This window comes from Lepidothrix coronata, unplaced genomic scaffold (genome assembly GCF_001604755.1).
Source record: "Lepidothrix coronata isolate B3197 unplaced genomic scaffold, Lepidothrix_coronata-1.0 Scaffold8, whole genome shotgun sequence".
In the NCBI taxonomy this organism is placed as follows: domain Eukaryota; kingdom Metazoa; phylum Chordata; class Aves; order Passeriformes; family Pipridae; genus Lepidothrix; species Lepidothrix coronata.
Genome location: NW_016690188.1, coordinates 6,060,719 through 6,087,248, shown reverse-complemented (window position 1 = coordinate 6,087,248; position 26,530 = coordinate 6,060,719). Strand labels below are relative to the sequence as shown.

General features: G+C 44.1%; 1 protein-coding gene across 7 annotated transcripts in view; it reads right to left on the bottom strand.

The window, feature by feature from the left end:
• Nucleotides 1–5,402: 5,402 nt before the first annotated feature.
• The window catches only part of BTRC (beta-transducin repeat containing E3 ubiquitin protein ligase), a 122,280-nt gene continuing 101,152 nt past the window's right edge, over nt 5,403–26,530 (bottom strand). For 6 of the 7 annotated variants that reach the window (XM_017803990.1, XM_017803994.1, XM_017803993.1 and 3 more), the window contains 9 exons: nt 25,606–25,702; nt 24,586–24,723; nt 23,990–24,108; nt 21,435–21,684; nt 20,653–20,771; nt 16,402–16,512; nt 15,720–15,798; nt 12,275–12,468; nt 5,403–11,255 (listed from right to left, as the gene is read on the bottom strand). In XM_017803990.1, the coding sequence (XP_017659479.1) occupies nt 12,307–12,468; nt 15,720–15,798; nt 16,402–16,512; nt 20,653–20,771; nt 21,435–21,684; nt 23,990–24,108; nt 24,586–24,723; nt 25,606–25,702 (1,075 nt within the window). In that variant the 3' untranslated portion in view covers nt 5,403–11,255; nt 12,275–12,306. Of the gene's footprint in view, nt 11,256–11,314; nt 12,094–12,274; nt 12,469–15,719; nt 15,799–16,401; nt 16,513–20,652; nt 20,772–21,434; nt 21,685–23,989; nt 24,109–24,585; nt 24,724–25,605; nt 25,703–26,530 lie in introns of those variants that run through there. The other variant, XM_017803991.1, reaches the window with a different exon arrangement.

The following is a 26,530-nucleotide window of genomic DNA, read 5'->3' as shown; positions in this document are numbered from 1 at the left end:
ATGGCTCGGGGCAGGTGCATTCGCTGGACATGGAGGGGCACAGCCCCCAGCCCCAGAGAGGAGAGAGACTCGGCTCATAGCAGCTCAGAGGAATCCAATTTTGCTGCGGCCAGGAGCTGCTTCCCCTGCTGCTAATGAAGTGCCTTTAATTAGCAGCCTAATAGCAAGCTCTTAATTTGCCGAACAGACAGTTGAAGGGATGGGGACCCCATTAAGCCACGGCTGGCAACAGCTCCAAGGGCTTAAAAGGGACAGGTCCCGACAGGCTGGCCCCACTCAGGAAGGTCCTGCTGGGCTGGGAAAGCAGAGCAGAGCTGGGAGAGCCTCACAAGCACCCAAGCCCGTGCGCCAAGCCCAGCCCCAAACGGGCTGTCTGGGGTGAGGGAGAGCCCGAGCACGACTCCTCCCACACAGGAGGTTCCAGCTCCTGTCTCCTCCCTCTGTGTGAGCCTTTACCTTTTCCTGAAAGCACCGGGCCCACCCCCTCAGCCACCCGCCCTTCCCAGCTTCCTAGTGTTCAGCTTTTCCCAGGGCAGGCACCCATTCAAGAGCTCCTGTGTCTTGCCCAGATTCAGTTTCTCCAGGTCTTGATTGGGGCATCACTTTTACCTTTGTGCAGTAGTGCTGGGCTGCAGAAACCTCGGTGACAGGGTCACAGTAAGGGAGACCTGTAGGCAGCTACAGTTCTGGGGATTGTCCTGGTTCATTCCCAAAGCAGTAGGAGGAAGATCCATTTATTGGACATGCCCAGGGGTGAGATGACCCAGCAGGAGGAGGACATGCAGCCTATGGGTTCCAGCCATGCCCAAAGCACTTGCAGGGCTGCAGGGCAGCCCTAAACACCCCCAGGATTCACCCCAAGCCCTGTGCTAAGACAAGGCAAAGCAGCAAACGTAGGACAGGATTTTAAGCCAGGCCATGCTGTGCCCTGCAGCCATGATCTCACTCCAGTCATCCAGGTACATGGCTCATCTCTGGGACCAGCACCCGGAGGATTAAATGTGCCCAGTCCAGTGGTCTCTGCCACAGCTAGAGGAGGAAACAGCAGCAGCCATCTCTCCCCCATTCTGGTACTCTCCCAGCAAGTACCACCTAAAAATCCTCCTGGAGCTTCCCAGTTCCTCTCCACTGAAGTCCATACCCATCAACAAGCCCTGTGCTCATCCCTGCAGCAACAGCCCTCCCTCCCACCACACAGCTTGGTGGTGCTGGGGCATCCTGAAGCAGGGACATCCTCAGGACACAGCTCCAAGCCAGGGCATGGCCACTGCCTTGATTTAGGGACTAAATCTGGGTTACTGCCACCAGTTCCCAGCAGTTGCTGGGATGCTAGGTGCAGAGGTTTAGCAGCAGATGTAGAGGTAAGAAAGACGTGCTGGGGCAGGAAGGGGGAGGAGGAAAGCCTGGAGTGACAACTGAGGGTCGCCAGGGAGCTGGGTTAATTGGAGACACTCCTGTGACCTGACCCGGTGATGGTGGCAGAGGATGAGACAAGTGCTGGTGAGAAGCACCCGCTGCTCTGTGCCGCAAGGGAGCTCGTCTCCACATTTTACAGGCATTCCTCGCCTGGCTCCATGCAGGGAGTCCCTGGCTAAAACATCCCCCACGGCTGGAAAAGCAGCTGTGAGCCCATAAACCACCCTCATCCCCTCCCACTGTCACTCCCAGAGCTCCTGTCCCACTCTTGCCTCACTGCTGCCTTGGCCTCCAGAGGCTGTCCCCACCTCTTCTCCTCGAGGCATTGGACACATAGTGTCTGGGCATGCAAAGAAACCCAGGAGAACTGGAAGAGGCAGAACAGCAGGAGCCGGTCCCAGCATGCATCCTGCACAGAGTGATGTCCAGGAGGATGGAGATGCTGTTGGGAGCCCTGAAGGCTTCCCCATAGTCCAGCTGTTCATGGTGCGGGCAGAGGCAGGATTCATCCTGCTCCAAGGAGCTCGTGTGGTGCAGAATCACAGAGCTAGCCCTGCTGCAATGTCAGAGAAGCTGGTGCCTTCTGCCTCCTTTCCCAGCTCCCCAAGGACAAGTACTGACAGCCACGAGCCAGCCATGCAGGACTCTACACCAAAGACATAAAACACAAAAAATATGGTATGGTGATTTATGAAGGACTTGGGAATGCAGAGGAAGACACACTGGGAGAGTCTGTCCCCTTTCCCAAGATGAAATAGAAATCCCTCAGAGAGGACATGGTCTTCAGTGCTGCCTCTTGGTGTTTGCCCACCACTATCGAGTTCAAACTAGGTAAATTCCACAAGGAATCAATAAGCAGCTCATATGAAGGCAAAAAGCTGCATTTCTTAGCAGCCACTGACCCCCTTCCCCACACCAGAGGAGAGGGACCTTGGTAGCACAGGCCCAGCAGGCAGAGCTGCTCATGGACATCTCCACAGCTCTGAAGGTCAGAGCAGTTTGCCAGCACTGCCCATTCAGAGCTGACACTGCAGAAACGGAGATGGTCTGGCAGCCTCCCTGCCTCACTGCCCCTTCGAAAAGCCTTCCCTGATCTGCCTTTGTAAATGCCAGAAGGATGCTTTGGGCATAGGACAGGGAGTTTTGAACACATCAGCTGCGTGACATTAGCCAGGGGCTTGAGTTCCCTCAAACCACAGTGGCCTCTGGAAGGAAGTCAGTCATGTCCCCAGTGAAAGCACTACTCAGGCTGCTATTTCTGCCTTGTTGCACTGGAAAGCCCATCTGACCGTTCTCCATCTGTAGGAAGGCTATTTACCTGTACAGAAGAGACCTTTTCAAGCCCAGGTTCTCCTGGTCATACTCCTTATCCAACTTCAGTGGTCCCTGGCTTATCAGCCCCACAGCTCAGCAACCTCCCTGCTGGTTTGGAGATTTCAATCTGCTCCTGCCAGCCAGATGCATGTCAGCAAAGCATTTTGGAGAGAAAGCTCAAGCTGGGAAGGTAACACGGATCAGAAGCAAAGAGTATCCCTTGAGAATATAATGAATGTGTGCCTGAGCTCCCTTAGGGTAAAGCAAAGTGGCTGGTACTCACATGCACTCCTGGAAGCTTGCTAGAAGGGCAAAACATCCCTGTCCATCAGATGTCTTCAGCCATCAAGGAAGGATCAACTGGCAAAGGGGACAGGCTGAGACCTCCAAGGGCTGCAGCCCGTAATGTCAGATTTGCATAGGATAGTTAGTGCAAGCAGCATCTTATTTTTCCTCTCATCTTCTCCCCCATCAGCCCCTCCTGGAACAGAGTCCTGAGAAGTCTGTATATTGGCTGTGGAGTAACCTGAGCACTTGGAAAAGCAGAGCTATACAGAGCAGCAGGCTCTCAAGCCGAGGAGCGGCATCTTATTCCCACAAAACATTGAATCATATCCACATTCTCCTGGGCACTGACAGGTGTGCCATTGCACAGGGGGGTCCACCACACAAAGCCTTTGAACAAAAGGGGCCAGGACACTGCTGGAACCAGGTGCAGCCCTTGCCCCTACAGGGCTGTCAGGACAGGACAGCTGGACAGAAATTCATGGCAGCACTAGAGCTCAGGGTTTTTGTTTCCCTGGCTATGCTGCCTCCTCTGCTGAGAGTTTGACATCCTAGCCCCCTTTGAACCACCAACTGCTGAACTCATCCCAAACATTATTGTAAGAATTATGTTCATTCTAGCCTAGCTAATCTAAACTGGCCAATTCCTCGTTTCAAGAAAGTATCTTACTATACTCTTGAAAGCATGTATATAACAATAAAAAAACACCAAACAAGAGAAGATTTCATTTTAAAGCTGTAGGTGGATCAAATGCTGTTAATTTGAAGCTATGGCAAACATTACTTTCCTCTTTCATTTGAAGTGGAAATAAGGCAGACATTTTTAAACAGAAAGGGTAATTAACCACTGAATCTATTTAAGATAATCTGTGTGGTGCTCATTCTTCTCCAGTGGAAATTTACAATTGAGATTGCTTTTCCTTCTCAAAGACTCTCTTTAGTACTTGAGTTTTTGGATGCGAATCCAGAATTCCTGTGAGAAGTCTTCCACCTCGTGCCCTGCAGCACAGCACTGTCCCAGTACTAGAAATCTGGAATAAAGACATCGATCCTCCTCTTTAAACATCAGTGAGAAAAAGGGGAAGGACTATACAAGGAACAGCTAGACATAACCCACAAGGAGAACCTGTTTCTCGTAGGGCTGGGCAGTGTTGTTTGGGTACACACAGACACCTGGGACTGTGAGTACAGAAGGTAAGGGGTCTCATTGGTGTGTGCTGGCAGTCACAGGTTCTTTAAATCAAGCTGCATTCTGTGTTACAGACCAATCCGAAGCCTGTCACTGCAACTCCTCTTCCAAATCTATTATTGGATGTGAGGAAAGAGCAGAGAGGGAACAGAAAAGGTTAAAGTGGTGTAAATATGCATATATATATATATATATATATGTATATATGTACACACATGCATAAAAACTGCAACCCTTGCCAAACAAAGAATGGGGCTGCTGGGAAACCCTGTCACAAGAAGAGACTGCGATTGGAAGTGACAGGAATCCTGCTCCCAGCGCTTCAGAAAAGCAGGAGCCTTCACAATCTCCAGTCCCCTGCTGGCTCCCAAGAATGGAGCCAGCAGGGAGAGAGATGTCGGGAGTGCAGGGGTTTGTTTGTTTTCTGACCACCCCTGGAGTCAGGATCTTAAAACCACGGTGGCCTTTGTTTTAAAAGGGGCTGTTAAGTAAAACAGAAAGATCCAAGGCTGCTATCCAAGCAGCATTTTTAAGAGAAAGGTATTATGAGGGCAAGGGTGTTTGCATTGGGATTCCAGCATGACAGCATCCCCAGCCACAGAACTGCGTGGCAGTGCTGCGATATGTCAATTACTCACTCATTATTGAACAGCAGGATTCTGATTAGCTTATAAAACAAATTTGTGCTTCTCCTACCAGGATCTTGCGACAGTACCCAGAAAAACACAAAGTCTTTATAGCTTCCCCCCCACACTTTTTTAATGGACAGGATGGCTCCAGCTCTTCTCTATCAGTCACATCCACTCTCTGGCTTACAGGGTGGACTCATTTGTCCCAGCCAGAGGCCATTAGCTATGAATGGAGAGTTTGTTAATTAAAAAGTATGCTGTGGTTTTAGGAATAAGTGTTTTTTTTCCTGACTGCCAGAGCAGTCTTTTATGCTGTACTCATCCATGAGCAGCAGCTCTGAGGTGGGACTGGTTACTGCAGACTCCGTGTGTCCTGTGAAGCTGCATCTACCCCAGCCTCGGGGCAAAGCTGTCCACCCTTTGGCCCCAGCACTTCCAGGGGTTCACACTGCAAATGTTGTGTATAGTGCACGCGTAGCAGAAGTTTGACTCACACACACGGGGCTTGAGAAAGATACAGGATTGATATTTTGATGGTGTCCTTCCCCCCCAAAGGAAAACAGGAGAGATTCACAGCTTAATCTTTGTAGTTGTATTTAAGTTATTTTCTGAACAGTTAAAAAAAAAAAAACAAACCACACTGTTACCATGATCCTAGCTCAAGTGAACATTAGTACATTAACTACACATCACCGTAACATAATCACAAAATTCAAAGCACTCATTACTTAAGAATCCAGATAACAAATATAGCAGAGTAACAAACAGAAAACTCTGGAGAAACCATGTTCTTTCTCACCTCTCCCATTTCCACACCCACCTCAGCCTGAGCAGGCAGGAATGATGCAGCACAGGCTGGCCCAGCAGGCAGGCAACTCTCCTAAACACAGTGATGTAAGATGACGGGGAGAAAGGGGACAATACACTTTGCTGAGGTCACATTATTTTTCTGCCATGCTAAAACTGTGGCTAGGCTGAGCCCTGCAATGTCTCACGTGGTATAGACAAAGTAGCTGAAAGCAAAGTTCTACACTTGAAAGCAGCTCCATATTTTCACATCGAATTGCCCAAAAATTCTCACAGCTAGCTCCTTGTAAAAGCCACTGCAAGCAGCCTGGGACAGGCTGCCCTGCCTCCTGCATGTGGAGTTTTGCTCAGATGTAAACCAGTGCTTAAGTGCCAGCAGGTTAAAACACTTTGCCTGTGAAGGCAACAAATTCATTGTGCAGGTATGAGCAGAGCTGCTCTGTGACAAAGACTGGTATTTCATGCTGATTTTCTAGCCACAGCTGCACTTGGCTCCTCCTTGAGCAGAAATCAGGACATCTTCTAGGGTGATAGGCTATTAAAAAAAGGAACTTATTTAGGAGCTGGCTATAATATCTAAAGGGCTTGTTGCACATCCATGTACATCAGTATCCCTCTGATTTTGAAAGTATCAGTTTAATATCACTAAGGATTAACCAGTGTTGCCAACTCCCATGGGATATCTGCTGGACAAGAAATGTGGAATCCCAACGGTCTTTGGGAACAAGCACTAAGTAATGGGAAAAGTTTCTGGCAGTGTGCCAAGGCTCTACCTGAGAGAGATGCTTTGCGGATTTGCCAGTAGTTTAGCTATACCTCATTAAAAAAAAAAAAGGGGGTAAGGGGGCAAAGGGGGGGAAGCCAAATGCTCAGCCTCAGCAGGCAGCTGTACCTCTCAACCCACTGCTGGGGTGTGGAGAATGAACAATCCCAAGGGACCTGCTGCTTCTGTGAGTCTCTGAATTAAAAGTGAGGGCAGAAAGACTGTGACTCCCTCATGCCACTCAATCCAGTAGGGATTTTCCAGCAGGACAGAAGGATTTCATATGGAGACCACCTCTGAGGACATCTGGGTCACTTGCTGTTTCCCCCCTCCTTCTGGGAAGCTGATGCTTATCGCTTTGGGGGGAACAGTAGGGCAAAGCTCAGCATGTCAGATGCATCATGCATGCCACTTGGAGACCCTGGCAAAGCTCATTCTTCTCTTGGCAAGTGCAGGTTAGTCCATTCCTTTCTCCTCATGCCTCCAATGCATCCCAAAAGGGGCGTCAACTGACAAGTTCAACAATAGGAGGTCTTGATCACCTCCTGATGACTTCTGATGTTCTCATAGAAAACCTCTATTCTTCCAAGTCTTTCAACTGCACAAGCTAAAAGATCTATTTTCAGCACTGTCCCCACTTTTGTAGAGATCCATCTATCCCCACGTTCCCCCTAGTTTTCCACCACTTTTCATCTCCTTTTTCTCCCACAACTAAGAGCAAGCCTGCAGTAAGAAGGCTGGCTGTTCCTTCTTATCCACTTCTCTAGCTACAAAGAGCTGCTAGTATTTGCAATTTATCAAACGCAAATACTGCTCCTCCCCAGTGAATTTAGGAATAATCAGCCATAAAAGGCAGATCTAAAATGGTGTTAAAGGAAGTCAGGCAAGAGCCCAACCTGGATATGTGCTTCCCATTGTAGCCAGGATGCCAGAAAACTCAGAACCAAGCCTGGAGCTCTGCTCAGACTGAGGAAGGAACATGTGGAAGGGGCAGATACACATACCTGGGAGTGGAGAAATGCACATGATACTCTCCAGCTTTTTCAGTGTTCAAAAAAAATGAAGAAAAAGAAAAAAGGATCCTTTGGAGCAGGAGCAGGTGGTGGGTAGGTAGAGCATGGTGGTCCAAGTCAGCTTCCAGTTTAGAAACAAGTGTAAAGCATTTCAATGTTTCTGATGAACACAGACTTCTCAACTTGTCATCTGAATTCTTCCATTCCAACAGTGGATGTGTCTGTCCTTGAATGTTAACAGGGAGCAGAGGGAGTTGCTCCAGAGGAGACAGCTGTAGGAGTTATCTCACTGCAAATTCCTTCATGCCATTTTCTATTTGCATATTTGAAAGCAAGCTGTATTCCTCCTAGGACGAGAAATATTCGCAGCAAAACTGTGCTCTACTGCAAAGGATTCACAAGCAGGAGATGGTGTGGCCATAACAGATTGTCCTGCTCTGAATGTCCCACACCTCCAGTACTTTCCATCCCATGGTTCAAGGTGGAAGGCTCATGTGAGCTTCCAACTTATGGGAGAAGTGCCGATCTCTACGCAGCAGAGGTATTTCATTTCAAAGCGATGTGCAACACTTAAAGCCCACAGACACTTCCAGCCCTTTTTAATCTCCTTTCAGCAGGCATATTCTAGTTATTTTCATTATAAACTCTGCAATTACTCCAATCTGGCTGAGGGATTATCCATCCAGTTCATGCTGAAACCTCTCTCTCACATGTACTCTTGCACACTCACACACACATGCACACATAATCTAAGGGAAGGGGAGGAAGTTTGAAAAAGCCACATTCTTCTGACATTGGAAGATCTACTTACCAAATTGCTCCTCCCGGGGTGCACAATAAACACCACCAAATGTCAGGCTGTGGCAGTTTCACGTTCAAGTTAGATCAGTTAACTTCAGTTTCCTTCTTAAGCCATGAGAAAATTTTTACAACTCGGGGAGTGGGGTAGGAATCCTCGCCCCTCTGGGGTTCTGTGTGAAGTACCCCCACACAGTCCCTTCTTGAGGGTAAAACACCTTTCTTACCATGTGCCAAAAATGGATTTCAGCAGTTGCTTGCTAAATGTACCTTAAAAAGCTCTATACAGCAGAGTACAAACTACGGTACCACTTGAAGACCCAAGAGAATAGCAGCATGGAGCAGCAGGGCTATGACAACCAAGGACAATCTACAATGGTGTTGTCTCTGTCTGGTCAGCCAGTCTTCCAGTTCTCCCAAATTCTCTCAATTAGCAAAATAAAATGCATCCTTGTACATGCTGGCCACAAAGACACAATTAAAATATTAAAAAGTTCTGCAGCTTTCAGTGGCTGGAGGAACAGATCATTGTTTTCTACAGTAACCCAAATGTAAAAGACAGAGGATAACCAAACTGAGGAAAATAATTATTAAATCTACAGCCAAGGTCATATAAAGCCCTGCTGACATGCAACCATGCTGCAGACCTGGTAATACCTGAACTTAGAGGGACAGTGTTCAAATAGCATTAAGACTCAAAACTTGAACTCAGCAAAGTTTGGGATGTAAACTTTGATTCTCTCTGCTCCCTTGCCATTTTGGCTTTGGGACTGCAGTATTCATGATATGTGGAGCTATCTGAAAGCCCAAACAGCCTTCCTGGGCTTAAAAAGTAGTGCCAAAATTAGTTGTGGATGAACTTATCATTGTGACTCAGAACTTTTATGACTCTGCAGAGGTAAGTCACTCTGCCAGTGTTACCTGAACAGACTTGTTAACCTGTTTGACTCTCACAGCAGTAGTTCAAAAATAGGAGTGTCATCACAGGCTTTGAGATGCTCTTTAGAGCTGATGTAGTCTCTAGGCTCAATGAAAATACAGGGAACTGAGTGCTCAACACTGCTGCCCACATGCCTTAGAAACTGCTCTAGGTATTCCCCAAGCACCAGCTTTTCCTTCCTTCGTAACTCCATCACCTTCTTGTCTGTCTTAGCTGTCACCAAAATTATTCAAGTTCTCTGGACTGCTCTTTGGGGACTCCTGGCCCAGCTCCTTGCTAAATTTCATTGGTGGAAAATGCGCATCCCAAGCAATTAAGAGACAATGCAACTGCTTCTCCAGTTAAGTGAAGCTGATGAGAATAGCTTAAAAAAAAATCCCATCTCCCAAGTTCAGAGGGTGTTAACAAAGCCTGTTTAAACCCCTTCAGCTCAGAGATAAAGGGCATCAATTTCCTACTGTAGGATTGGAGCAACTCCCTACTAAGGCAGTGGAGGTTATTTCAGACATACAGGAGATCTGGGCACAAAACTGGAATGGCCAGGGGCTGATTTACACAGTCTTTCCTGATCTAAATGCAGGCCTGCTGCAATTCCTTCCAGCTCTGTGAAGACAGCTGTTTTCCCTTGGACTTCTGTCTAGTTCAGAGACATGCAGAATTGTTTCTCATGTCCCTTCTCTTCAAGGCTATTTTTATCTTCTAAACAATCAGATTTTGCAAAAGTCTCAGCTAGAAAGCAAAGATTCATCACAGCTATCAGCAAAAGGACTAATCAGCCCACGTCCCTAAATCACAGTGCAGCATGCATGCAGGTTAGACAAGCACACCACAGGCTCTCCTTTCAAATGCCTTCTAGCAAGGCAAGCCCCAGAAATGCTGCAGAACTGGCCTCGAGTCACTGCTAAATGCAATGATTGTCCTCATGGCCACACTCATTTTACCAATCTGCCATCTCCAGAGGACTGTGCATTTGCTCATTCATGTGAGGCAAAGTCTTATTGTAATGGCCAGAGTGTTTGTGTAGTGTCTCCACTCTAGGATGGCTCTGGAGAGCTTCACAAGGTTTTTAGCAGCTCCCTCTTCCAGCACCCAGCGACAGCCTTTCTGAGGGGAGAAGGAATGGAAAGAAAAGAGCAATGTCCAGCTTTCCTTCTCACCACAGCCTCAAACTTTCTCCAATTTACAGAATAATTCATAAGTCATCAGCAACATACTGTCTTCAGGGAGAACAGCAGGAGGAAGATGGTACACGCAATCTCTTTGCTAGTGAAATACTGTCCTGGGCCAACATTTCACCTGCGGTAGAGGTGGACAGGATCTCAGCCCCAGCCCATCATGCTTGGGACTTTGGCAGAATAGAGCTTAACTTTTCATTGATTAGCATTCCCCAAACGAGCAGATGTTAAGGGAGACTACAATACACATCCAGCTTCCAAAGGGTTAGCATAGCAGGCAAGAGAGGAAAGAGATTGGTTTGGCTCATAATAGTCAAATTTCAAGGGTCCTCTCTCCACAAAAAAATAAGTCTGCAGTCAGAACAGCCAAAAGCCACAGGGAAGCTGGGTTTGGGGGGGGAGGGTGATAGTCTGGCTGCTTTGTTTCTGTTGCTCTTCAGAGCTGAATGCTTTTTCAAAGGCCTAGCAATGGATATTGATTTCAGTCCGACAGTAGCAGCCTTCTCCCCACCCACCCTCCCACCCACCCTGAAGTGACTCTCAGCAGGATGCACTGTGGCTATAAGTCTGCTTAACAGCAAAGCAACACATTCTGGCAACATCTTAAATATATTCATAGGACATCTGTGACTGGGTTTGGAGGGGAACCAAACAGGGTAAAGGGAAGCAGAGTGAACATGAAGAGGGGGATCAGGGAGGAGAGGGATGGGAAGGTTTAAAAATGTTAACTGTTCATGAAAGATAAAAGTCATCTTCTGATATAGCAGCACTTTAGCAGTCAGCCGCGCTGAGTAGACCCTGTCTGAGATCAACCGCATGCCAACTTTGTTCCAGAAACAAGTCTGAGAGCCTCTCTCTTCAGCAAGTATTGGTTACGTGGATAGTTCTTTTGTCCTGGCATTTAAATACTGCAGCTTAAATGAGTCCTGGGAACGAAAAACAGAACAAACCAAACAAACCCCATTCGTACTAAATCTTTTAATGATTTAAAAGAACATCTGATTGACCAGAGTGTTTGAGAAAATCAAGAAAGCTGATCTGACAGGTCTGGAGCACCACCGTACAGTTACCAATCAAACAGGATCCAGGACGTGCCCCATGACAGAGCATTTTCATGGGAAAATGTCACTGTGGAAACGCCTTTGCAGAAGCCTGCTAGTTCTTCTGCCATTTTTCTCAAGCTATTAACAGTAATTGTGCATGTACCCACCCAAGCAAGCAATCATGCTATCCCACTTCATTCATATATATCGAATTCACTCTACAACTGACCCGGACCTATGAAACGTTATGTCCTCCCCACACTGTGCTCACCAAGACAAAAGGGTAAGCAAACCAGCCAGGCTCTGATATGAACAATTTAACAGCTCTGCTGTGTGAAAGAGAACGAGGGCTAGGCCCTATCAGTAAATTATTTTGCATGTTGATGCATCTTGATTAAATTTGCCTGGGCTTGTTCCTCACTGTCTCCTCCCCTAGCCAAACTGTAATCTTGAATCAGCTTGCTGCAGTGTGAGGAGAATGGTCACCACTTCCAAGGGAGGGAATAAAGCTGACGCTTCTTGGCAAAACCCTCCTGCTTGGTGACAACTGCCCAGGGTCAGGCCATCTGCATCCCCTTGTTAGGCAGCAGCTGCTCTACTCGCTCTGCAGAAACCCTTCTTCCTTCTGGACAGCAGTGATAGCTGATTTAATTATTGATGATGATGGACAGAGGAGGAGGAGTTCTCTGGGGGAAGTCATAGGTGCCACATGCCACAAATCCTAAAATAAAGTTCCTATTCTAAGTTATCAAAACCACTCTTGTCCTTTTACAGGACACTGTAATTACTGTACAACCAAGATAAGAAATACTGATAGACCCAGATAATTATGCAAGCAGCATGCTCGTGCTACATCCAGTGTCTCCTTTGAGCCTCCTTTTATTTTTTAATTTTTTTTTTACCTGTGCGAGTGTGAGGTACAGTGTAGTGTTATTTATCTGGAGATGTAGGTGTATGTTCTGGACGGGGAACGAGTGGATTCTGCTTGGGCAGCTGGGTCATTCAGAAAATCCCAGATGAGGATGGTGTCATCATGTGAGCTGCTGACAATCTGGAACTCGTCAAACTGAAGTCGAAAGACTCTTCCAGAATGCTCCTAAATGCAAGTGGGAGACACAGCATGTTACCTTGCAAACTAGCTGGCACCTGGGATGAAGGAGGGAATATGAACTTGGGCTTGATTCTAGTATTACATTAATTTCTCAGTAAACCCCCCATAACACACTGTGCATCATGATCAGAGAGCATAAATTACACTCTCTCAGTGAAAAGTGTTTGCCATATCTGAGTACTTGGCTTGCAGGAAGTTTATATTACAGTTGTCCTGCTACTCCTTAAATCCCAATACTGGATACACACTGTGCAAAACAAACTGAACTCTCTCCACCACGCAATTCTGTCTGGCAGGACTGACAGGTGCACTGTCTTCCTTTTTCCATGGCAAAACTCATTCCTGAAATTACAGCATTCCCAGATTTACTAGCTTACAGAGGAAGAGATGACAACTTTGCATTCACAACTTGGCACCATTGCCACTGCTGAAGAGGAAAGAGCTTAACACTGGAGGACACTAAGGAGCCTGTTGTAAAGTCCAGTGACACAGTAATAATTCCTCTTAAGCAGTTCTAAAAATATGAACTAGAAAGGGCATTCTTTATAGGCAGTTTGCATTCTGCTCCAAGGCTGAGTGGAGATAGCATGACGATTTGGCAAGAGTTCAGATCATAATTAACAGGAGGCAATGGCAAGATCTTGGATATCACATAGCAAATCCACTACGCTTTCCATTTTGTGTTACTTATTTTCTCTTGGTGCTTACACAGCTGCAAGACTAGTGGCCTCCTCCTCGGTCAGTAGGGAACAGGAACTGTGCAACCAGGGTGAGCCCTACCTCCTCCATCAATACACACTTCTCTTTAATGCTTACACACTGAAAGGGGCTGAGGGTCAGGAAAAAAACTTGTCTTAAAATACTTTAATACTAAAACCACAGGTTTTTCATTTAGGTGAAAGAGAATTGTTAGTTACTAAATGGGAAACCTTTGTCTTATACAGGACTACAAAAATACAGCTCGGTTTGCAAAGTGCAACAGCTGCTTAAAAGTGAATTTCTAAATCTTTAAATTGAAATTATCTGAAAATAATCACACACAGTGTGATTCTAGTTTTAAGATAAATTTTTAAACATTTCTAATCAATGGAATCTTTCTGATCTTCTAACTATAACTCAAATTTGTCTTATAAACTTATGAGTTTCTATCTTCCCAGCTACTCTAAAAAGAAGTGTTTTTCCAGAGTTTGTGTTGTAGCAGTAAAGAAGTTCTTGCTAAAAAGTATCACTACAACAGTCAGATCCACTCCTGGATTGCTTATAGAGACAGTGAGAGAGAGAGAGACTTTCAAACCTGTTTCCAAAACTCCCTTTGTGATCCCTGTCACTGTGGGCTAAGTAGGGCTGCCCTACCTGGACTGTCTAGGTCGTAAGGAAAGCTGAACTGTGTGTTTATTCTGTGCATGGAAAGCGTCTGTCAAATTCATGTGGCCACCATTCCAGCTAACGGAAGACAAAACTGGAAGGGACCTGGCATGCAGCAAACATTTGTTATCTGTGCACTTTCCTCCTACTGTTTGAAAATTGAACACAAGCAGCAGGAGACTCATGATGTTCATTGTGCAGCCAGGTTTAATTTTGGAGGACGAGGAGAGAGGAAAAAAAAAAACAAACCACGGGCAAGCGGGTATAAGGACACCCTGTAGTCATAAAAGTCTAAAAGCACCACAACAGCTTCCTTTTCTCCCCACTCCTCTTTTGGTCCCCTCCATTGCTATCAAACAGGGATTTATGAGTATCCATGTGTTGAGATTCCTGCAGCGTTTCCATCCCACCACTTCTGATTTATAATATAATTAGCTGGGGCACTTCGGCTGTCCACTGCTGGAAAATGCAGGGGAAATCACACCAGTTAAATTAAGTCCACAGGTTAGTTGGCACACATTTGTCTCAGGTTGGAGCAGGAACACTACTAATACCAAGCTGAAGACTCTCAGGATATGTGCTCATAGGCACTGAGTTCTTCCATAGTTTGGAACCGGGTGGCCAATGACAAAGGGGTTTTCTGGATTTCAGCCATGATACTATTTGCAGTTCTATTTGGCTAACATGAAGGTGTTTCAACATAGTACCTGCAGGCATCCAAGGCACTCAAGGACTCTTACTCTGCAGCTGAGGTCCAAATACATGACTGGAAAAGAGTTAGCATGGCTTAATGATCTACTACTGCCTGTCAGCTGAGTCCCAGTAACCCTCACAGCCTTCATCAAATGTGAAGTAAATATTTCAGCAAAATCTATAGCAACAGTAGCAATTCAGGTGGTGGATGAGTGTGCAGAAGGTCAGCCAGCACAGCTCAGTGGGTGAGAAACACTTTTAGAGAATCAGACAGCCTTGGTATGATCCTGGTTTAGAGCAGACTACACTCACGTGCCACAGCAGGAAAAGGTCTAACATACCAACCCAAGCACTGCCCAAACAACATTTTCTAGTTAAGAAATAGAAATATTTAGTACTTCTTTTTTCAAGGAGAATTTGGTACTGGTTGAAATCTTCCTTTATCCCCAGCAACAGTGCCTGTTTTTTGGGTTAAATGTGGTGGAGGAACACTCACAGGAACCATCCCATGGCCTTGACTGTACTGTCATTTTTTCACACCTTTCCCACATTACTGTAAGACCAGTGCAGAGCCACTGTTAAGCATGACTGTGAATGCTGTTAACACTCACACAATGGCATTTTAACCACACCATCATCAGACCTGTACTAAAAACTAGTGGACGGCACAAAAATAGTAGTTGCTGTTTAAGGCTAAGGCAATTTCACTGTTTGTTCCAGTCCTTACCTGCTTTTTCCTTTAACACCCAAAAGCCGGTTAAAATCAATCACAAGGGTGTCTTTGTTCCTGCTCTTCAGATTGGGAATGTAGTATTTGTCTTCAAGAAACTTCATGTTAACAATTCAGACAACTTAATACTACCTCATCAGGTACACACAGGGTAAAGTAAACCCACTGGCACATGGATTCCAAGAAGGACATTCTCAAAAATGGATTCAGTTATAAACTTCAAATCACAGAATAAAACTGCTAAAAAGTGAGTGAAAACTCCAGAAGTCCTAACTTTTAATGCTTTATAGCTTGCAACATTAAAAAAAGCTGGACGCCTAAAAAAAGCCAGACCCTTCAGAAATATTTCTAGATCCTGCAGACTGGGGCTAAATTACTTGAGTTTTCATGGCTCAAGATAGCCCTGATCAAGGACACTTTTTCCAACACCCCTACCAAAAGCTCTTACCACAAGGGTTCGCAAGCAGAGGGTCCCTGCTGGAGCACGGGGGTCCAAAGCAGCCACAAGATCCCATACTTTAATTTTCCTAGTAGTGAAAAAATAGACAAACACCACAGCTCTGTTAAAAAGAAAAGAGTAAGTACTCACAAAAAAAAATGTAACTGTTAGTACAACTCAGCTAATACACCAGTTTAAGGAAAAGTATAGCAATCTTTCTGCTCTTCAGACTTGGTTCTTGAATTTCCCCTTCGTAACGCTTATAGAGCTTAATGGGAGAAAAAAATAAGCTGTCAACAAAGTAAAACATAAAAAGCAGGTGGCAATAACTAACAGAAACATGGGCGTGCAGACAACTAGTTTGTAACAGCAAATGGTCCAGCAGACATAACCACAGATGGGAAAGATGGTTCTTATGAGTGGCTGAGCTAGAAGAGCTTTCAGGTTGAGTCGGTCAGATATTCTTACAACCAAAAGAACTGGACAACATACATCAAATCACACGGACTTGTTTCAAAAGAAGAACAAAAGCTATGCTTTGTAGCATGGTCCTGATTTACTGGCCATTGAAAGGTCTTCTTAGTATGGCAGGCAGAGAATCTAATATTTATAGGGAAGATGCAGCAAAGTGGGATGGAGACACTGAGACAGACAGGAAGATGCAAAGCACTGACTGCACTGATAACCTCACCCATCATATGCCCCACTGACTATCCTCTTGTTATCAAAGCGTATGCATCTCACCAACTCTTCATGGCCTTCCAGTACTCGTAAACATGCCCCACACTCGATATCCCACAGCCTGGAAGAGAGTACAAAGAAGCAATTAGAATTCTTTAATACCTTATCATTGTAACTAAACATTCGGTCTTTGCTTGTAGTTAATGGAAACTTGGAAATAAAGATTATGATGAAACAACAAAGAAGAAACAACACAGACAAAACAAATTCATAACTCCTTTTCCTGTTAAGTGGATGCATGCTTTTCAACATGACCCCGTCATGTTACAGTATCACATGGGAAGTGACTCAGAGACCAGTTGTGTCTATTATCTAGTGCTGTAGTAAGGTACACAAGGTATCTCCCAGTTATCTTCACAGTGAGCCTCACTTTATTTTACTGGGGTTCATTTTTCATGACAGTGTCCTGCCATGATTTTAAGATGTTAAGAGAAGGAGATTTACCAATCCCCCTGGCATCTTGTTTCAATTGATAATATCACCTTCACAGGGCATGTGTCCCTTTCTGCTCCCCTACATGCCTATTTCTGATTTGGAGACTATCATCGGACAAATGAAGTCATCAATACAGTGGTGAAAGGTACAAGAATAAACAAGCCCTTTTAATTTGTCATTTTTCCCACTGAAGGTATGTTTACTCTGTAATCTGGTCACCTTCTGCATAAGCTAAAATGGACAATCTATGTTTATTCTTTTGTAGTGCATTTTCTTCTTGCTCTCAAATAATTTCTGTGGCTCTCTGTGAACTGTTTCTAATAATAAAATTTTAAAAAAGTTCTGTCACCCAAACCAGCATACAGTATCTCAGTAAGAGACCCAGCATACATTATTCTCTCAACTGTAAATATCCCAGAGTTTTGACCTTTGTGATGGATTTTGAGCATGGAGAATAAATTAAAATATATTAATTTTTACACTTACACAGTACCTTAAAAAACAGTTAAGAAATGCTACAAACAGTTATGAAGTAAGTCTATTTTTTTTCATGCTTTTGTCAGCTCTTTGTCATGACTCCCAACTACCATGGATCAAGAAAGATTATTTGCCTACAAGAACTGAAATTCTTTGACATGTATTCTATAGAGCTGTTCATACAGCACTGCTGCAGCTCCCAGACACTTAGGGGAAAGCAAGCAGCCACAAATGTTTTTAAATGCTCATTCATAAGCCTTTAGACTGACATGTTTTCCACAGAAGTGAGAAATATGGGGGGGTTGCGGAATTTCTCTGGGTGACACGTCTTGAAGCAGCACAGCTGCTGAGGGGTCAGGTCACTTCGCTTGAGAGATAAAGATAAACCACCCCCACATATTTTACTCCTGAGGTCCCCCAGGGAATAATCCAGATCCAGGTGATATGTGCCCAAGGTTGGTGGACAATGATTGCACCTGTATTGCTACAACAAGCTGCTCTCAACTTTGGACAACAGAGGAATGAACAGAACTCTTTTGTAACTGTAGAACTGGGAAAGGATTTGTCTATGCACATGTTTGAAGCCAACAAGGAGCACAAGGTAATTCTGTAAAGTTGATCTCTCAGGAATCTGTGAAGACCCCAATGGTTTCACATGAGTACAGCACACCAGTCAAGGTCAGAGCAAGCAACTTCATGGCAAAGGTCAGCCAAAGGCACTCTTGGCTGGTCAGAGAGCATTAAGTCTCTCAAGGATGGACAATGCCAGAGATTAACTGGTGCAGAAAGGTTTGAAGAGCAATCCTGTGCCAGGAACTTTTGCGCCATGTGTTTCCATTCCTTGCCATCAATCCTGAGATTGCCAGCAGCTCTAGGAGTCTGCATCACACTAATTCAGGCCTTTTTCAGGTCCCAGTTTGAGGTTTTACCTGAATCTGAATGGGATTAGAAAGGGTGATCATGTCCCCAGTCACATGGGGAATGGGCCTTCATGTACAAAGGTGATAACTGCTATTAAGAGCAGAGTTTCCTAGCACAGTTGGTGCCAAGGGTAACTCCCAGATTTGATAAGCTTCTCAAATGTCTACTTCTTTAAATAATCAAAGGAACAAATAGTAAAAGAACTAATCTTAAGGCTTGAGAACTAACTAAAAAAATTTTATGCACTCTTCCTTCGTACAATTTTGGGAGAATTTCTAGAAGTAGAGCAAGGTCTTCAATTATTCCAGCCTTTAATTCACTTGAAGTCCTGGCAGAGCTGAAAGATGTACAGAAGGCAGGTGAGCCTGAATCCCCATCTCTTAAAGAGAATGCTGTAGTCTAAACAGATCAGTAGGAGATCCCCACGTGTGCACACATTGGAACTAGAATACACACATGCAAACCAACCACTCATTTAAAAATTAACACAAGATGTTAAAAGTCTGATTCTATTTTCTTGCCCTAAATTCTCTGGTTCCTTTTTTTCCTACACAATGCTTGCCTGTAGCAATTAGGAACTTCGGCCCTAGATGCTTGGATTAAACTTGATGGACCACTTTCTAGCAGGTGGAAATCAGCACAATGATAGTGATGTCTATGTAGCTGTGTCCTCTTACACTGGTGAAATTTCTGGCCTAAAACAAAACCCAAATAATTTTTATATTTGGAGTCTCCCTACAGAAGAAAGACACTGATTTCTCAGCTACTTCACGTCCTTATGTTTGCAGTTGCAAAACTAGAAATCACAGTCATCTTTTGGAAAAAAAGTTTCCCTGCAACTGAGGGATGATGAACTTTTAAGTTCTGTATCAGCCTCTCCTAAAGGCCAACACACAACATCTGGCATTTCACAGTGAATTCAAATCAAACATAGAAATCACCAAGCCACCCACAATGATGACTCAGAAACCTGCCCTTTCTTTATCACCCTTCCACTGACTTGTGCCCTTTGCTAATGGCTGGGAGAAAAGTGTGTGACCAGGTAAGTCCTTTGCCTTGCCCACACTGCTGCTAAACTTGACTTCCATTAAGATTCACTGCTGACATTCCTGAAATTCTAGCACAATTTATCTGTCAACTAGGGATTTTGTCCAATGTAAGCATAAAAGTAACAGTATTCCTCTTTAGCATTATCACTATCTTGACATTTATTTTTATTAGCATTGCAAGTCATATTTTAGATCCTTCCCTAACTGCTGCAGTATTTAACTATTTCTTACTCTACTTCTGAGACCAAGTTTCACAGTACAACTGCAGAGGGTTATTTTTTCTATTTGAAGAGTAGTTCTCACCACATCTAAGTGGTGTTGCTCTTTCACAATGCCTATAATACCTTTTTCCCGTGATTAAGAGATGGAAGTTCCAGCTCTTCTGGTCATGCTCTCAGACAGCCCTATACTAAAATCTGGCACAATGACCTGTGATGTCAACCAAAGGACCACCATTTTCCTACAGAATGCAAAGCAGGGAGAGGCAGTGTGTTGCAAGCCAAGTCCACAGGCTTGCAATAGCAATAGCATAAATCGTTCTCACCGAGGAGAAATTATTACTGACATATGAAGGGTTTTTGCTCATACTGTCCAGCTTTCAAGTTTTATCAGAAAGCAGACAATTATTTAAAGAGATGACAAGGAGAAAAGGGAGGTTGCTCTTCGTCCCATTTCCATGACAGAGGCATTTTCCTACATCACGTAAACTATTATTCAAGCTTGTTCCATGTACCCCAAAATTCATGAGACATCCCTCTGCCAGCAGCTGCAGGATGTAGGGAGAAATCCTGGCTCATGATACCAGAAAGAGTTAAATCTCAGATTGCAACCAGGGCAGCTGGAGAAGTGCAAAAGGCAGCAAACTGAACTTCATGCTCTAAACCAGCTGTTCCAAACTTAACCAGGTGCCAAGTACCATAAGAAGAGTTTGGCGAGAGCCCAGGAGGATTTCTGCAGAGGATTAAATGCCTCTTACTGCAAATCTGACCCCTTTAACTAGACACATAGCCCAATTAAAATAGCACAAGAGGACATCACAGAAAGTGGTACTTGCCAGCTCTTTCATACACCAGAATTGTCAGAGCAATGCAACTTGTTGATTAGTATGGGACTCTTGAGATGCTGAGGATGAAAGACAACACAGTAAAACAGGCTTCTAATATCTCTTTCCAGTAGTTCCCAATGTTCTATACCAAAGAAAGCGTATTTCAAAGTTGACAAGGGTACAGAGCACTTCAGTTGCCTAACCTCTGCACATCCCAGTGAATCAGAGACAACGTGCTTGCACATAACTCTGCGATGGGGAGTGTGTCTCTCACCTGATAGTATTATCTGAAGAGCCGCTCACTACTAGCCTGTCTCTGTACTGCAGACATGCAATGCCTCGTTTGTGGCCATTTAAGGTGCGCACAAATTCGCAGGTACTAGTGTTCCATACCTGTGACAGGAAGGGAGGAGGGAACCACACAGAGACAAAATTATTAAGAAGAGACTAACAAAAGATGGTGTCTGTATGATTTATAGATGCATCCAGAATGTTCTTAGTTGAAGAGGCTACCATTAAGACTGGGAAAATCACCCCTCCGATGACTTGTGATTATAGTCTGCAATTGTTAGCAGTTTGGGTCACTGTACACAGAAGATTTTTGCCACACCAGAATTAGCACTCTTTGGCTATGATTTAGTCTACACATGATCTTCATTTTCCTGACATTTAATACTGCAGATTGGGATCACAGCAGTAACGCTTAAGTGACTCCTATCCACTCACCTTCGCTTTTGTGCCCATGCTGCCCTCTGACAACTATTGAATGACTGATGCTGAAACAGATTATGAAAGTGGTCAAGTTGAAAAAGAACACAGAAAAAAATTTCTTTTTCAACTGCCTCTGTACCTGGATCTGATTTGCCATACAGCTCTGTAAACAAGTTGTGCAAGCTCAAGAGAGGAGGGACAAGTGGAAATAAGCAGCAGGAAGAATACTGCTTCTAAAGGAAGATCTGGGTAATAATGGCCAAGGACCATCTTCCCTGTCTGGTCACTGTTCTTCATTAATAAATACCCCAGTGCTGCAAATAAAAAGCCTCTGAAACACCTCACCTTTATAGTTCTGTCACCTGATGCTGATACAATGTACTTGTCATCAAAGTCCACTACGTTGACAGCAGCTCGGTGCCCTACTAGCACCCTCCTCAGGGTGATGTCCGTTGGTGAAGCCATGTCCCACACGGCGATGGAACGGTCTTTGGAACACGTCACCATCATGCCGTTATTGAAGCGCAGGTGCAGCACGGCCTCGCAGTGGTGGATCAGTGTGTTCAGCATCTCTCCTGCATTCACGTCCCACACTCTGCAGTTTCAGATTTCAAACCAGAGAAAAGAGTTAAAAACCTGCACAGTGCATTTTCTGCAGGGTAAGAGAGGGAGGGGGAGAGGTAATTGACTCTCTAGTGATATTAGAGAAGCAAACATCACAGGTTATACCTACATCTATTAAATAGTTCATTAAAAAATGTATTATATAAACCTGTTGATTATGCGTACATTGAGGAAGTCCAGAAGCCAAAAACCCTGCAATGAAGTTAACACTTCATTGGGAATTTAGAGCTGAGGAAAGGTAGAAGACTGATGGTCTTAAAGGCTGATGTTTCCTGGTTGTGTCAGCCTACCATACGCTTCATTTCCAGTCAATGTGGAGAAGCAAGTTCAGTGACAGGTTTAATTTTTGACCACTCTCACAGGATTACCAGCTCAAGGGATAATTTATGCAGAAGCAGGAAAGACAATTCTTTTCAAACAAATACAAGTAATTGCCACAAGTTGCACCATGAATTGCATTTATCTTAAGGTGCATCTGGTACACAGCAACATTCCAGGAATGTGCTGAATACCCAAATTAAGGCACAGCATTTATGTCAACTTAATGTTATTGGAACCAACTGTTTCAACTGAATGATAATTTAAGATGTACATTAGATAAAATCTTCATACAGAACTTCTAGGATTTGAAATGCAATTTTAAGCCCTTAAAATGTTTCTTTTGGGCTATTCTGTTGGCAAACTTCTACCCTCCATAAAGAGATTTCTTTTGGCACTATCACACCTGTATCCCAAATACACTATAGGAGAGCAGAAAATGGCTGTATCATCAGGCACATCAGACACTGCAGAAGTTAAAACTTTCCTCTGCCAATAAGGCAAGCAGTAAGAAAAGGCAAGATGTGGGAAAGACTTCTAATGTCTTATTTTCTAACTTAGGGAGACTGAAGTGCATCAACTTATGGACTATAAATGAGAAAGAAAACTACATTCCAATTACAAAATGCAAAGGAGAAAAAACTAAAGACCTGAGCCATTAACATACGAACAGTTTGCAGACAGGGTTGCCAAACTGAACAGGAGCTGGAGACCCACTGACTTCTTTGGACAAGTGCATCCCTGAGATCCCAGAAGCATTAAGAGCCCATCTGTACTGTCTATTGGATGAAGCCCCTCTTCCTGAGGAGACACAAGGATAAAAGCGATGCATCCTATGTGCCTCTGGGGTCTGCACTAACATTTATAGATACAAAGGGAAACAAAGTATTTCTGGGCAAGTAGCCAGTCTGCAATTTGGCCTGCCCGGCCTGATACGGAAGATGATAGCGCTTGTTACAGAAATCAGCCTCTCCTTTTGCGATCTGTTTAGCCCCGTGCAGTTCCCACACCGTCCTACACCATCTCCAGGTGTCTCTTCTGGCAATGCTAACGAAATTCTGGATCCCTACTAATGACAGGACCCCAAAACTTAGCAGCACCACAACACTGCATGCAGCACATCAGTAATTAAATTATTAGATTAACAGTAGTAGTGTAAACGCAAGCACAGTGATAACCATGAGGAGCTTGCAGCCATAGGGAACACATGCTAATAGCTTCAGAAAAGGCCACCAACACAGCTTTCTGGTTTCCAAGTTCACTGCATGGGCATTGTTTGCACTCTGACAAAGAGGGAATATATAACAACATGGAGAAGACAGACCTGCCCCTTCACATCCAAGTTCATATCGCAATTCACTAACTCATATGTGCCCGTATTTATACGACAGGTCTTACATTCTCTGGGATTCTGTCATATGACTAGTGGACTTCAAATCTGCACAACATGCACAACAAGTGCTACCCTGAGGTGTCCAGCCTTTTGCTGGAGACTGGAAGGAAAGCAAGGTTAGAAAGACTGAATGAAAAGAAACATCATGCTGAAATATAATTAAAGTCATAGGAGATCTAGGCATATATATTTTGTTAAAATTAAGTGGGAATGGATGATGAAACCTTCATACTTGCTTTGAAAACTTCATCTCTTAAAAAGCTATTCTCAAGGAGAATTTATAACATTCTCAGGGAGTGTCAAAACATGCAAAACCTTGGTGAAATGCCAGATGGCCTTCCTAAGTCAGCTTGACCTTGACTGGTCTTTGCTTAGATTCTCATTTCTCCTTGACAGCGATTTGCAGGGACATCTGATAAACAAGGACAGCACACTGCTCAACAAATATGGTGAACTACTTCATGGAACTGATTGAACAGCACACATTTAAGAAGAGATCATTTCAGCATTTTGCAAAGTTAAAATCTTAGAGGCAAACAGAAAGCTCCAAATCACAAGCACACACCTGACTGTTGAGTCTGAAGATCCAGTAATGATCACCCGTTCATCATACTGGAGGCACAGGACAGAACCTGTGTGTCCGGTGAGAATTCGCTTGCATTCCAATGTATTCTTATCCCAGATCTAAGACAGCAAACATTCAAAACCACACAGCTCAGTAAGGTTTTCATCTTTCAGCACTTACTGGTTTAACTAATCTGTTTTTTACTACAATACACCATCGATAGTGCAGTTAGAACACCTTTAGTGGCACCTGCAGAGTCTTCTACAGGCTCTTTGGTGCAACAGATTAATATCTTTGATATTACTGGCTTTACTATGAATATTAGTTTTACCCTTCTCATCAGGGTACAGGGCCTAGTAATTACACAGCCTGTAATTACTGATCGACAAAAACTCTGCTAGCAAAGTCTGTCTGTCTGCAAACAGGGTCTCTCTAGTCAGATAAAAAAGGCATACGTGCTGTGCAGGTGTGAGGTGGGGGAAGGGGAAGGCTAGATTACTAACAAGAGATTGGGTAGGTGTCACTGAAATTAGGACACTCTTATTTATGGCATAGGTACCACATACCACTAGTATGCCATTATGGAGCATTCTCACCTTGATAGTATTGTCTCGTAGGCCACTCACTATCTTCTGATCATCATACTGTAAACAATAAACCCCTTTGCTTGTCTCACTTCGGCAGTGGATCCTCTGTAAACTGTGCCTTCCACACCGCCAGTTTGACTCTATTGTCTTGAGGAGAGACAGGAGACAAATAAGATGTAAAAAAAAAGCACAGAACTTTTTTTGGTTTGGCAGAGAAGACAGCAGACACTTTTCTTCACTCTTTTTCCTGCAACCAGGCCCATACAATGACATAACTACTTTCTAGAAGAAGTAACACATGTAATAAAACCAATTAAACAGACAAATACCTGGAAAACATCTTGTGGCTAACCTGGTCTATGTTATCTGGAATGGTGAGGAAAATGGAACTTAAACGCTTTTTTCTATCTCCAGCCTTTAACCCCCTGTGACTCAACAGCTAAACAACTGAAGAGAATGTCTCAGTTGAGCTGTAAGTGCTTGTACAAACTCATCACAACAGTGCCTGAGCGCTGCTTTTACCATTAGGAAACAACTAGAACATGCCATTTTACTCATACTAAAAGTAAGGCAACCATGCTCAGTTGCTTCCTGTTTCCCTGACTCTTAGGATTGCAGTCTTAGGCAATATACTTTCTCCTTGGCTCAGTTCTTGATATCTTTCCATAACAGCTTATTAGGTCTCATCTGCACTGGGTGGAGCAAAGTACCATGGAACAGAGAAAACTAAGACATTATGGTGCTGCTGTGACATTTGATGTGCAAGGTGTAGAGACTCCACCTGCAAGAGCTCACTGAACAATCCAAGTCATCCTCTGTCTAAAGGAGCAGCGAAGCCTGGGACCTCATATAATTATCCCAGATCTACAAGCTCCAGATAAACAAAGACACATCAGATTTAAAGACATATTTCATTAGAATGGAATATTCTCAGAATTTCAGCATCATGAATGAATCAGGGACATTTGAAAAAAACAAAACCAAAAAGACAACAGCAAACCACCACCACATCTGGAAGCTGTTTCTTACCTCTATGTCCTGTATAATTTTGGGATAAAGTGCTCTGTAGAAGGAGTTGGGTGGAGCAGTTCCATCGGGAGGTTTATTTTTAAATAGATATTGCCCCCTGAAAGACAAAGAACACTTCCACTGAACACAAATCATGTTTCAGCATTTTGGAGAAAGGCATTTTACAAATGAGTAACAACTGTTGGAAAGCACAGATTCATATTTAAACTTAATTTACTCAATAAGATGGGCTGGTTCCTTGTTTGTTTGCCCTGCAACATGTCAGTGTTGCATTTTAACATTGAAATACCGCAAAAACATCTGTGTCTAGTCACTCAGGTAAGGGAAATACATTCTCTATTATGGACATGGGCCCATTCAGCTCAGTAAGAGTTGAGAGTGGCTTGTGCCTGCAATACACATACACATATCAGAAGTCACCTTTGAAATAAAGCATAGAAAGTAAATGAAAGAAGCCAAGGAACACTCAAACTCACTATGCATTCAAGGTGAGCTTTTATCTGCATTAGCAGGAACAGAATCACTTTGGGTACCTGGACATTTTACTGCTACTAATGTATTTTGGTAAGCAACACTTCATCTGTGGTGCCTCCCTCATTTCAACACTGATTTGGAATACTCATATCCCAAGCTAGAGTTTTGCTACCAAAAAAATCTGTAAGTGGCAATCACTACCTGCTGTGTAAAAAACTTTAATTCCTCATCCTGAAGTTAGGAAGCCACCAAACACGGTGTGGAAGCTTGTAAATCCCACCATGGGCGTACTAACTGCTGTTCTGCCTGGCAACATGCCTCACAAAATGGAGAGAGGCAGAAATGCCTCTGAGTGTAATCCTGGCATCAGAGGCACAGAGTTTACACTGGGCGAGCTCTCCACTTCTCCCTCCCTTACTCCATTACGGCATAATTAATTGTTCAATACTTC